This window comes from Apium graveolens, unplaced genomic scaffold, assembly GCF_009905375.1.
Source record: "Apium graveolens cultivar Ventura unplaced genomic scaffold, ASM990537v1 ctg4600, whole genome shotgun sequence".
In the NCBI taxonomy this organism is placed as follows: Eukaryota; Viridiplantae; Streptophyta; class Magnoliopsida; order Apiales; family Apiaceae; genus Apium; species Apium graveolens.
In genome coordinates this window covers 50,156-63,486 of record NW_027418615.1, presented here as the reverse complement: position 1 = coordinate 63,486, position 13,331 = coordinate 50,156, and the positions used below count along the sequence as shown (strand labels likewise).

General features: G+C 32.2%; 1 protein-coding gene and 3 long non-coding RNA genes across 4 annotated transcripts; all 4 read right to left on the bottom strand.

Moving 5' to 3' along the window:
* Positions 1-3,927: 3,927 nt before the first annotated feature.
* LOC141702076 (uncharacterized) lies at positions 3,928-4,385 on the bottom strand. The gene is made up of 3 exons (XR_012567002.1): positions 4,266-4,385; positions 4,077-4,162; positions 3,928-3,997 (listed from the first exon to the last, which is right to left on the bottom strand). It is a non-coding gene; the product is annotated as an uncharacterized LOC141702076 (long non-coding RNA).
* A 578-nt stretch (positions 4,386-4,963) lies between these two features.
* On the bottom strand, positions 4,964-5,732 carry LOC141702086 (uncharacterized). The gene is made up of 3 exons (XR_012567008.1): positions 5,611-5,732; positions 5,103-5,174; positions 4,964-5,023 (listed from the first exon to the last, which is right to left on the bottom strand). It is a non-coding gene; the product is annotated as an uncharacterized LOC141702086 (long non-coding RNA).
* Positions 5,733-5,735: 3 nt separating this feature from the next.
* Positions 5,736-6,968, bottom strand: LOC141702085 (uncharacterized). Its single transcript, XR_012567007.1, has 3 exons — positions 6,577-6,968; positions 5,942-6,070; positions 5,736-5,813 (listed from the first exon to the last, which is right to left on the bottom strand). It is a non-coding gene; the product is annotated as an uncharacterized LOC141702085 (long non-coding RNA).
* A 587-nt stretch (positions 6,969-7,555) lies between these two features.
* Positions 7,556-10,721, bottom strand: LOC141702081 (transmembrane E3 ubiquitin-protein ligase FLY2-like). The gene is made up of 6 exons (XM_074505780.1): positions 10,486-10,721; positions 10,292-10,340; positions 9,659-9,777; positions 7,948-8,063; positions 7,804-7,864; positions 7,556-7,614 (listed from the first exon to the last, which is right to left on the bottom strand). The coding sequence occupies exons 1-6, from the start codon at positions 10,627-10,629 to the stop codon at positions 7,591-7,593; spliced, it is 513 nt and encodes a 170-aa protein (XP_074361881.1). The 5' UTR covers positions 10,630-10,721; the 3' UTR covers positions 7,556-7,590.
* Positions 10,722-13,331: the final 2,610 nt, after the last annotated feature.

Below are 13,331 nucleotides of genomic sequence, written 5' to 3'. Positions count from 1 at the left end.
TTTGTCGCAACTCAAGTTCAAGACCCCCGAAACGTCAACAAAGAGCAAAAGGACTTCGGAAAAAATTTCAAAGACTAAGAAGTATATTAATTAATTTTCTTTTTTTATGCTATGTATTTGGGATGGTGAATGAACATCCAGAGTTCAAATTATTATTACCTTAAATTGTAGAATCTTCTACGTAGGTGTGTTCTACATTGGACTGCTAATTTATATGCTTCATGTTGGACTTATGTTATTAATGTATTTTGATATATTTTTTATATAAAAAAATATGAATGAACTAGGTAATTCAATGATGTTGAAAAGTGTGATAGTCCAATATATTGGAAAAAAAATTGTTGCGATGGAAGAATATTAAGCTATGGAAAATATAATATCAGCCCAGAAATTGAATTTTTTGAACAGTTGAACTTTGCAGTGTAGTTTTCACAATTCGTCAATGAGAGAGTTATGTTTTCTTCAATTTCTTGGCATGACCTAATGCTAAATGATATTTGTAATTCTTCAAATGTTATAGGTTGTAAAAATTTAAAAACTCACATTGTTACACATATAAGTAGAATATTAAATAAGAATTTTCTGTTCTCTGGATGACGAAAATGTATTGTTTAGAATGTTACACCATTTCCAATTATAATTGACCCTTTCTACAATACATGATTAAAATAATTATAAATCTTGAAGAATTTTTAAAATAATTATAAATTATTTATTAGTTTAACTGTCATCTAGAGTTTGGCGCAATTTAAAGTTGTAACTCCATCAACAGATCTAAAGTACCAAATTAATGTAAAATTACAATTGCTTTTCTACTTCCTCGAAGGAAATAATAAGTAATAATTTTTTGTATCAATTTTACAATATTTCTATATTATATTATAGTATGTTATGAACACATATTGATAAGACGTTGACTTGCGAGATAAATTATGGCTTCTTACAATATTTTTTTGGACAGTCATAATCTTTAGAAAAAATGGTAGAAGTAAAATTTTGTCTTTAAATAAAGACAGTACTTACTACAAATTAAAGTTGAAAATTTATAACTTTAGGGACGAGAAAATCTCTAATTATCAGAATAGTTGCAACGACGAAAAAGTGATTAGCATCGTTTACTGGAAAAAATAAATAAATAAAGTGTAAAGTATCAGTATTTATTTAGAACTGTTTTCTCTAAATAATGTTGTTAAAATAATCACATTAATATATAATTTCCAATAAAGGATAATCAGATTAACCTTGTAATAATTAGGAGTCTAGGTATACCGGATATATGAAGAATTGGCCAAATTCTATCCCAGTATTGAATTTTTGTGACACCGCTAATAAATATTAAATTATTAAAAAAAATTATACCGGATTAGCTCGAAGTCTTGACATTGAGCGTATTGTATATATATTATATAGTATTGTCGATAGTAATGTTGCTTTACTTATATTTCTCATAGTCATTCTAATTAGGGAAAATGAAGTGGTAGAAAATATGTAGTATATTGTGGGTAAAATATTTATAATAAAGCAAACCATTTTTTAAGTAATTTTGTTGAAAAAGAAAAGATAATAAACTTCCAAAGAGTTTGAATACATAAAAAATTTAAAAAAAAATATAAAGTTAAATTTAGTGCATAATTTGAACTGCACCAGTAGTTGTCGAAATATGCATCAACTAATTAGTTCCGGAAAACTGTAATATCATTATACAAGTAAAGAACTTAAAGAAATTTCAAATATCTGCAGTAGTTAAGCATATAAATACATAGTAGTAGGTAAGACCTGCGGCAAAACTATGATTACTTTATGGAAAAAGCTATGTCATTCTCATATTAAGAACTACATCACACACGTTAGCCTCAGAAGAGAAGCAAACGTCAAGTTGATTGTTGAATAAAGTTGGAAGAAGAATACTTTTAACAAATCTTCAAAATATCATTTCTTCTTACCAGCAATAACATTACTATTTACCAGCCGTTTTATGATAGACAGTTATACATCAACTCAAAACTTGACAGTAGAAGTTAACTTTGACATTAAATAATGTAAAGTGGTTGATGCATGTATGGTTCTTCAGTTGACTTCATTTATTGTACAATATTAATTTTAATATGCCTATATAAGCTCAACTTTCAATACTTCTAACTGATTGTTATTTGTAAAAGTAAACTACTTAATTGTACAAAATGGCAACCCATGTTATAGGGGATCTAAGGCCAAAGCGAACATCCAATTGGAGAATCAGAGTACGAGTTTCAAGTAAGTGGTGTGATAGAAATTTTTCCACCGGACATCGCAATGCATTAAACCTGATCCTGGTGGATGAAGAAGTAAGTTCAATTATTTAAAAAAATTATAAATCTTTACTTTGATAATTTTCCATATTGTTCATTTTAATGCATCTACATTCGTTTTTTTTAGCAGCATAATCGAATTCGTGCATTCGTTGGTGAGACAGTGTTGCATTATTTTGATAAAAAATTCATTGAAGGTCATGCGTATGAGATTAGAAATTTTGTTGTCAAATATTATGAACCAACAGAGGCAGCAAGATGTTTCAAGGATGACAAGTTTATACTACTGTCTAACTTAACAAAAGCTACAGCGTTGCACAATGTACATGCAAATATTCCAACTAATTCTGGTAATTTACGGAACTCGCGGCGATTAGTGAATTCCAGGAAAATGTTCTTCATTGCATTGGTATAACTATTACACGTATCTCTTTAAATAATTTTTTAAGATTAAAAATTTAATTTAGTTAATTAAGAATGTTACGTAAATAATTTGTAGATGTTGTTGGAATTGTTTACTCGGTTGAACCCGTAGAGAAAATAGCAATTCCAGGAAAAACTAATGTTTCGCGAATAAACTTCTGTATAACTGATTCAATGTAAGCATAATTTGCTCTACTATTCTCATTTATCCTCCTACATTGACACATATGCTTATATTTCATTATAGAACTGGATTATGCTTCTTGGCAGCACAAAAGTAAATGTTACATTCAAGGGTAAATTGGCTCCATTACTTGATGTTGCACTAATTGAAGCAATAGAACAACCCGTTGTACTTGCAATGACTAGCTGCAAAATTATGTTTGCCAAACAATTGAACGAAATATTTATGTGCAACACTCAAGCTACAAGGATTAACACAAATCCAAATACAGAAATTGCAGCTACACTAAGGAGAATGTATTTACTTTCTTAAGATAGTAATTCTTTAGTTCTTCAATAAGCAGTATTGCAATATTAAACAAGTACTGTTTGTTTTGTACAAGATTTTGGGAATTGCATGGAGGATGAGCAATCAAATAATGTTGGAGATGCCAATATTTGTTGGCAGGCTACTCCTGTATTTTGTTGGCATGTAATGAAGAAATAGGTATAATTATGTAATACTTATCCCATAAGTGGAACATTTTGTTTAATCGCTCTACTATCATGGTTTACAAATGATGTAATGAGAAATTTATCAAAATCATGCTTTGTGAAACATGTTTAATCAGTCTACTAATATGTTTTTATGAATTTATAGTTACTTAGACCAATATTATTTTATCAAAGTTGAGAATTTGATTACCACAAACATAAAACTGTAAGTAGAATGATAACTTCAAACAGGTGACTTAAAAATAATAATCAACATCCGTTACAATTTCAAATTCTTAGAAATATATCAATTTTACTGGAAAATATGAAGAAATCGAAAGATGTCTCTTCGTTGCATTCAGATAGAAACTAGACATGTAATCAAATGCATGCTTTGAAATTACTCTAAACAAATACTACGAAGGTGAAATTGCCAATATACTGAAAGGTTAGAATCTGACCAACAGTGAGATTGTTATCCCTTGTGAATTTATCCCAGCCCTTTGCAAACCTGCAACATTTCTTCATTTCCGAACATCAACATTCCAAAGTGTTTCACCTACGGATAAGAAAACTGTAGTACGTCTACCCCATTTTGCATAAAAAGTTCTCATCCACCTTGGAATATACTGCATAAATGGAAAAAATTCGATTTGAGTAAATAGATAAGATTTGGTATTTAAAAATTTTATATGATATAAAGTATACCACTCCATGACCACGCTGATCAACAAGAGAAAGTAACAATCGAACTCTGAAAGTATTGTCTTGATCAGGAACTAAGGCATCATGGTCTGAAATTTAAGATTGTTAGGTAATTGTTAAAATAATTTGAAGAAGACAGAGTATCATTTTATTGAGAAACTGCAGAACTGATGGTACAACTTTTATACTAACCTTCTTCTACATCATCATCTCCTTCCGCTTGAATCATCATTTCCATTTCATTATTTTCTGAAGAACAGATGCACTATGTAAAATTAAATGAATCAGGAAACATAGATTATGCTATATGTTCCAAAGTAAAAGTATATATACCTTGAAGAATATTTTCATCATCTGATATGATAATAACAACATCATTTACAGGAGGATACATGAAATCCTCAAAGCGGAAATATTTTTCTATATCGCGGAAGTGGTTCATGCACTGGTAATCAAATACTGTGATGGCAAATGTAGAGTTTCCCAAGTACTTAAAGAAAATTACAAAGTTCTCATCGATATCATACTTCCCAAAGAATCGACGAAGCCCATAAATTTTACAGGTTCTAGGACAGTACTTGAATTTTGAACGATATCCACCTCCAAGTTCAATGTTTATAACATCACTAATGGTATCACCGTGAACATCTGAGAACATTTTCGGAAGTTCCTGAATGAGTAAAAATGCAATTAACATATAATCATTCATATATCTCATTGGTAAATGTACAAGGTATTACCAATTCAGCTTCTTCAAGGACATAATGGCTGATAAATTTGAAAAAAATTTGATCTTGAGTTCTGTAAAGACACATCTGTTGTATACGAAATTTCAGAACTCAAATATTTTGGTAATTGGAAGAAAGTTAAATGCAATTAAGGTCAATATACCTAAACTTGATCCTGTTGCACCTAAAGTTGCTTTATCAATAAAATGGTAGAGGAAGTTCCTACATAATAAATTACAAAAAATCATAATACCTCAGTGTACAACACATGCAGACATTTTTTTGCAATAATTTTACTTACAAGTTTGCCTTGCTCGAAGTGTGATGGATAATTGAGACATATGAAGTTTATTTCCCTATCTTGACTTTCCATCTGCAAAGAACAAATTGGAACAATAAGTCTGTGCCTGAAACCCTAGATATGTTATAAGTTGAAACAATTGTGCTACAAGCATTGTAACTATAATATGAGAAAAGGAATCGAGAAAAAGGAACACAAATTCGATTAAGACACAATAATTTAAGATCTGTGTATAAGAAGATTGGAGTATGAAGGTTGAATGAGAGTAATAAACCGTGAGTTTAGATTATATCTCAGTTGAAATTTTGAGTAATTAATTAGGTGGTTGAGGAATTAAAAAATGCAAAATAAGTAACATCTTTAATTTACATAAATGAATTAGTTGGGGTTACAAAACCGAGTTAATTAACAACATTAAGGTAATGAATTTAAAGTTAAAAATATAATATATAATTTAATGTCAAATAAACAATTCGAAACAAAATAAAGGTTCAAAGAATATATTTACTCCTGGATAGTATTAATGTTATAAACGCCGCAGCAATGCGGGCAAAAATCCTAATGTTCTATATTTTGGCCTTCCAAAAAAAATTTCTGGTTCCCCTATAACTACACTGGTGGAAGTCGCCGCGTGCAGGTTGGGCAATCCATCTTTATATCCATCCACTTAAGTAAGCAATGTGAATGGAAGACATGTTCACATGGCGTTACCTGCACATATAGGTTCGGACAACGTTAGTTACACAGGGAGTGCCTAGCTACCTTTTAGCCTTAAACATTTTTAATTCGCTAAATTTTACATAGCCTTAAACTTCAAGCTGAAAGCTGTCCAAAAGTACCATGCAAAAATCTGGATGTTGAGTGAAATCAATGGGCGTCATGCAAATGACACAGTCACTGGCATGATTTACATCCTGATCCGGCCGTTTATGGTAATTATATTTTAGTGGAAACATCTGCATGAGGATCTATGAAAGAAAAAGATCAAAGTTAGGATATGATTTTCATAATTTGATGAAAAAAATTACGAAGCCATGGTTTACAGAAGACAAAAGTTGCAAGCAACAATGAAAAAGAGCATTATACAGACAGGACTCATGAATAAATTGACACAATACTACACTCTAAAAAACATATCACGATTCCCTGCCTAAATGTTAAACAACATATTATAATTTACATCAAGGTTTTTTGAAAAACACAAGCGATTTAGAGTGATGTCTTATCACATCGATATGAGAAATCCTAAGTATGAAATTGATTGTGGTTCCTCATTTATTTAAGAATCCTTAAGCATTATAGTTATTGCAGCTCCTCAGAATATTGGTTGGCACTCTCTTTACAACAATATACAGGGATTAGGCATTCTCTACCTTGATTTTATATAAAAATAACAGGGAAGAGTTACATAAACTAATTAACAAAATAGAGAAGGGTTGCACGAACTAATATATGGTGAAAAGTTACATCAAACCTGCCAAAAAATGAAGAATCGACATCCAAGATAGTGCTGCAGAAGAAGAATGTTTGCTTGCAACCCAGCAAAACCCACCAAATAGATGCACCAACTCCTGTCAGGCTTAATGTGCATGAAGTTGCGGGGACATCCAAAGATATATAAAGGAATTGCAAGCCGAGTTACACTCATTCCAATAATGTAACTAGGCTGTAGTGGCTTTCTTGGGTCACGAAAAACATTTGTGGCGATCTGAGGTATCCAGTAGGAGTGCACAACCAGAGTAATAACTGGAAGGAATTTAGGGAACTCATACGTGCACAGAATAACTCCCAAAAGGATACCACCTGCAAAACGTAAACCATAAAGATGTGTGAGTGTGAAGTAGCACTACTTCCCTACTAAGAATAAATATCCATAACTTTTATTCCACAAAAAAGTTATACGCCATCAAATGTTTTTATCAGAAATCTTATTTTACAAGTACACAAATGCTTTTCTTTCAAATGCAGAAGAAGAGTATAGCTTAGGATTGCAACTGTTCTGGAGCAGAACTGGCAACCGTATATATCCTCTCAAAAGAATCATGATTATGTTTTCTGGTATAATAATATCTTCTGTTACTAGAATGAACCTTACATATACTGCCAAACACTACAACAGCACAACGTTGCACAAGCTCATTCAATAAAATGATCATAATCTTAGCATTGCATGTACGAATATCAGAACACGTAATCCAAGTAACAGAGATACATGTTAGATTGGTGAAGCAATTCAAAATTTAAAATTGAAAAAGGTATCTTCCTATGCAGAGTGGCCCGAGATTCAGGTATAAGTGCATTCATAGTGATAAATGTTCAATGTGAATCTCAAGTTATGAATTTCAAAACTCCAGTCAAACACATGCATTAAAGTTAGTTTTTAGAGAAATTTAACAATTATTAGATGACTAGTTTAACTAAAAGAAAGGTTAACAATGAGTAACTGAAGTCCCGTAGTTGCTAAATCTCATTGATATAGTCCCAAGTTCTACAGCTTATCACGGTCCTGCTGCTGCATATGATATGCCAGTGTGCCACAAGTAACAGGGTAAATTACGTGATAAGGAACTATACAATGGCAAATAACATTACTATTAATTTGTGATAACAATTAGTGATGTGAGATACTTTAATCAACAATTTACTATCAAGTATCATATGGCCAAAAACAACATTCAATTCAAATTGTTATGATAATTACCGAGTAATGTGGATTGGAGATATTGTAATCATCTTTGTATCCAGATTCTCCTGCTTTTTCTCTGCAATATAATTATACATATATCAGTACTGAGCATGCTATAAGATTTATAACTGGAGTCACGGGTGCAAATCATATCAGTACGTGTAGGCTACTGCTCGAAGTAGTCGTAAGGGCCATATATAATCCCCTTCTATTTTGATTGTTGCACCCCAGACTTTATGTTCATCTTCAAACACCTTATAGAATATAACCATCCCCTGCTACATCAAGATTAAATCAACAATAGCGTAATGCAAACATCCTAGTTAGGCTAAACATGCAAGATGATAATGTAAACTGAAGTAAACAAGTATGGTGCCTACCCAATAGAAGAAAACTATAAAAAATTAAACAGTTACAGATGAAATCACTAGGCAAAAACTTCAGCCACAGAAATCAAGCTAGGATCTCATTTTTAACCAAATCAATCAGACAGTTGTTACTCCTCAGTCAGTTGGTATCCCCTAATTAAATGAAAAGGTTTTATCACAGAGAGAGGGGAGAACGAATAATAGAATTACTTCCGATTGGTCGTCCATTGATAAGATCATGGACTTGGGCCCATAATATTTTGTACCAAAGCCTTTCAACATGGAAGAGCCATAAAATCATAACAAGAAAAGCTTGACATCTAATCCAGTAAACAAAACACACAAAGTTTGACAAACTGAATCACAAGGTATAGGAGTTGATGCAGGCTTTTACGGAAACTCAACATAAAGAGGCAAACAGCGGAGCAGTAATTAATAGTGATCAGAAAACAAGAAGAAAAAAGGAGAGGCTCTTATATTTCCACTTAACAGGTGAGGCCCAAGTAAGGATCTAAATATTCTAACTTAAAGAACCTAAAGTTTTGTGCAATATATTCAAATCATAGTAGTCCTCGGTTCTGCCTTCCAATCAGCAGAAACCAATCCACTAGGCGATCTAGCCAATTCAAAGCAACGTAGATCTGTTGAAGATTTTCAGAAGTAACAATCCTTGTTGAAAGTGGTAGCTTGGTTTGCAAAGGTCAATAAGTCTGCTCCTCTATTGCAAAACCATCTCTATCTTGTAACACCATGAACCTGGCTTGATCTTGTAAAGAGAAACAGCAGCCTATTAATATACTTCCATACAGGGACCAACAGGGTTTTTTGCAGCAACTAAGAATGACAAATCTGAAAACAACGTTAACTTAGGATTGAAAGTGGAAAAATGAATCTACAGACCACAAGCCGGGTTTGTTTAAATTGCAACAGTAACTAGTCTTCTTTTAGCCACCAATACAAGATACCAAGTTTTGAACTGGAACAGAGGAAGTGGAATGCAAGCTCTTTCTCTAGGTGGGCTGCATTCACAACGCAAATATTTGGCAAGCAAAAGGAATATCATAAATTCATAATCATGAGCTTAAAATCAAATTTCAGATTTTTTCACCCCCTTCATTCAGTTTAAAAAAGGTTCCAAAATTCAGCACGGTTCGCGCTGAAATTAGTTCAAAGAAAGAATAAAGACGTCATACACAACTCCAAAATACCCCTTATAGGATACTACTGAAACTTAAATTGGACTAATTTCCTAGTTAATTCAGCCGTAGTTGTTTATGTTCAAAGCCCCCACGCGGGGTAAAACACGTGGATGCATAATAAATTTAAATTCATGCACAAACTTTTGGACTTCTATTATCGCAACAATTCCTTTTCAGAACGTCACTGATGACGTTGTCAGGGTTCCGTTTACTTTCACATTGGATTTCGCATGACATTATTGCATCAGACAACATGCATCCATTTTAAGAATCATAAAGATTCAGACGAATCAAACATATTACCTTAACATGATATACCCCTTTACTTGTTGTTGGGGTACTGATCAATTCGAGGACAGAGTCACTGCTGGACTTTCTTATTATAGGATTGCTTTCTGTGGGATTCATTAAGCGCCAAGATCCTGCATATAAGATGCCATTAAAAACAACTATACATTGAGATCTAAAACCAAAGTTTCCAAAAGAGTTAATATGAACATACGGTAACTCGAGACCTTGTGTGATGACGTGCAATTACTGTGTGCAGACATGCATACAACGTATAGACTATAGTAGTATAGCACTTAATACAACACAGAAAGAACTGAAATGCTAAAGACTTGGGGAACATCCTCAAATTTGTGCACTCCAATTCTCTGCTTAACGCCTAATTGACCTAACAAAAAACCACCATTTTTTTTTGTTATTAAGTCCTACAATCTCCACTATTACCACAGTCCTCCACAAATGCAATACAACTACAAAGAAATTATTCAAAAATAAGCACTCAAACACACAAAATTGACAAAAAATATCATGAAGTAGCTGTAATAAACCTTCAACTGAACATTCATTTTAAACAGCAGCTGATCAATATATAGTCAGAAAACGATAACTACATAATCCAAAAAAAAACAAGTGCAAAAACCAGCCAACCTGCATACTTTCCGGTAATGTTCCAATCAAAAGGTGATGTTGGTTGCCACTGCAAAAAAACATCAAGCCAATAATTACTAAACCACAACATACCGGCCCTAATCAAGCCTCATCAAATAAAACTTAAATTGTCAAGCAACATCAAAGATCATCAAAAACACAATCTTTACTAACAAATTAAAACATAAACTAACCTGATCGTCGGTTGAATGAGTAGTATTTCTTATTGATTGCACCGCAGTGGCAAGAGGGGCAAAGAGAACTAAAACAACAGATAAACTTAGGAAAACTCTAATCAAGACAGTTGTGAAATGTAAATTTGTGATCACAGAGTCCATTTTGTAAAGTGAATTGAAATGAAATGTGGTTCTTATCAGGTGTGTGCTAGATTGTAGTAGCAGTAGATAAAGAGTAAGAAATGTTTCAACAACATAACCCCTTTACTAGCTAGTGTAACATTATAAGCATGCAGTTTCTTGACACGTATAGACATAGCTAAAAAAGCTTACGCATACAGAGGTGCATGTCTATCTTTTAAGAAATAGTGGTAGTTGTTCTACCGTTTATGGAGTTACCGACTTAAAATTTGTGTGTTCTTTGTTGGAGAATGTTTTGTTTAGATTTTATACTTTATGAAAGGGAAAAAATCAAAAAAATAAGCCACCCCACCAAAGTAAAATTTTTTAAATCTTAATTTTTTAAATCTTAATGTGTACATAAAAGGTTTGGTTATTTTTGCTCCTACATATATATTAATAATTTTCTTTAACTTGTTTCATTTTTATTTTATTCAAAATTATAGTTTTGAAAATATTGTTAAATAAATTTGTAATCATTTACAAATCAAATATTATATAATATTGATATGTAAATTATATAGCCTTTCTTTTATATTTTCACATATTTTTTGAATATTAGATTAGAGGTTTAAAATAATGTAACTGAAAAAATTGAACTTTTTTATTAATTTGATTTTTTTCCCTTCATAAATAAATTCTAAATTGTTTATCTTTTTAAAGTATCTCTAAAATTTAATCAAAGTTATAATAAGTTAGTATAAATATATTTAAAATACTCTCTCTATTTATAAATGTTTGAAAATAGTTATAGATCGAGGGAGAACGAGAAAGATAGGGGGAAGGACAGAGAGGCGGTGAGAGGGAGAGAAGTTAAAAAAATGGAATGGGAAGATGAAAATGATATTTTTGCAATTTAATTGTTTGTGTGTTTAAAAAGATAGTAAATTTGCAAGATTTTAAGTAAGGTAGTAAAGTTGCAAATAAATATCCAAAAGTTGGTATATTTGTCAAATTTTTTATATTTTAAAATCTAAAAACACTTTGATGGAACACAATAATACAACATACAAACGGTAACATTTGATATTGACTCACCTTACTTAATTGCAATAGTATTAGATTGGCTGCAGACACATTATATTGTTGAGTATCCAACAACGAAAGCAAAATTCAAAGCGAATAAACAAGAACAAGAAAATAAACGACAATAACACAAGACAAAGATTTACGTGGTTCACAAATTCATAGTTCACAAGCCGCACTAATTATGTATTGATCTCTCACAATTTGTTGTGTTATGATTTTACAATAACATGAGTATTTATAAGAGAAGAAATTAGTTCTAAATCAAAATTATAGTCCAAATCTGAAAAGTAGACTAATCCATAAACTAATCTGAATAGTTTATTTTCATGGGTTTAATTAATAGTCTCCACAAACCCAACAATCTCCCACTTGGAGTCTGGCCAATCTTCACTTCACTCTTGTAAGTCTAGTAAAATTAATTATTCAATCAATAACTCTAACTAGTGCAGCGCCTTCTCATCAATCAATTCTGAAGGTCAGTTAAAGTTACGCAAAGCTTCAACTTTTCATTCATAACCACCTTAGTCAACATATCTGCAGGATTCTTTGAACAAAGAATTTTCATCAAGAAAAATGTATCATTGCTTATCAACTCTCTTGTAAAGTGATATTTCAGTTGAATATGCCTCGTCCTAGCATGAAACGCGGGATTCTTCGCAAGATGAATAGCACTCTGACTATCGCTATACAAAGCACTGTCCGCCTGTTTCTTGCCCAACTCCTCAAGAAAATTCTTCAACCAAATCATCTCCTTGCTAGCTTCAGAGATATCCATATATTCTGCTTATGTGGTTGAAAGAGCAACACTCTTTTGAAGTCGAGACATCCAACTAACTGCGGTGTAACCCAAAATGAACATATAACCCCTTGTACTTTTTCTTGTATCCAAACATCCACCCAAATCTGCATCAGAGAACCCTTCCAAGATAACATCTTTATTACTGAAACATAGTACAACCTTGGATGTGCCTTTCAAGTAGCGTAACAACCACTTGACTGCTTCCCAATGCTCTCTTCCTGGATTAGACATAAATCAGCTAACAAATCCCACTGAATGAGCAATGTTTAGCCTTGTACACGTCCTAGCATACATTAAACTGCCAATTGCAGATGCATAAGGAACTTTAGCCATATATTTCTTGCCTTCATCCGTTTTAGGTGATTGCTTCTTTGTGAGATTAAAGTGACTCGCCAATGGTGTACTTCTGGTCTTCGCATCCTGGACACTGAATTTCTGCAATAGTTTCTCAACATACTTTTCTTGAGATAATTTTAAAGTACCTTCAGCTCTATCCCTTATAATACTCATAAAGTATCTATTTTGCTGCACCCATATCATTTATCTCAAACTCCTCAGACATCTAGTCTCTTTAACGTGTTGATTTCCTTCATGTTTGATCATGCTATCAACATGTCATCAACATAAAACAATAATATGATATAAGATAAATTAAACTGTTTAAAGTAACAACAATGATCCATAGCTGTATCCATTCTTCATCATAAAGCTGTCAAACTTCAAGTATCATTGTCTTGGTGCTTGCTTTAAACCATACAAGCTTTCTATAAGCTTGCAGATAAGGTTTTCTTTCCCAGCTACCTGAAATCCCTCTAGCTGAACCATGTAGATATCTTCCTCAAAATTACCATGTAAG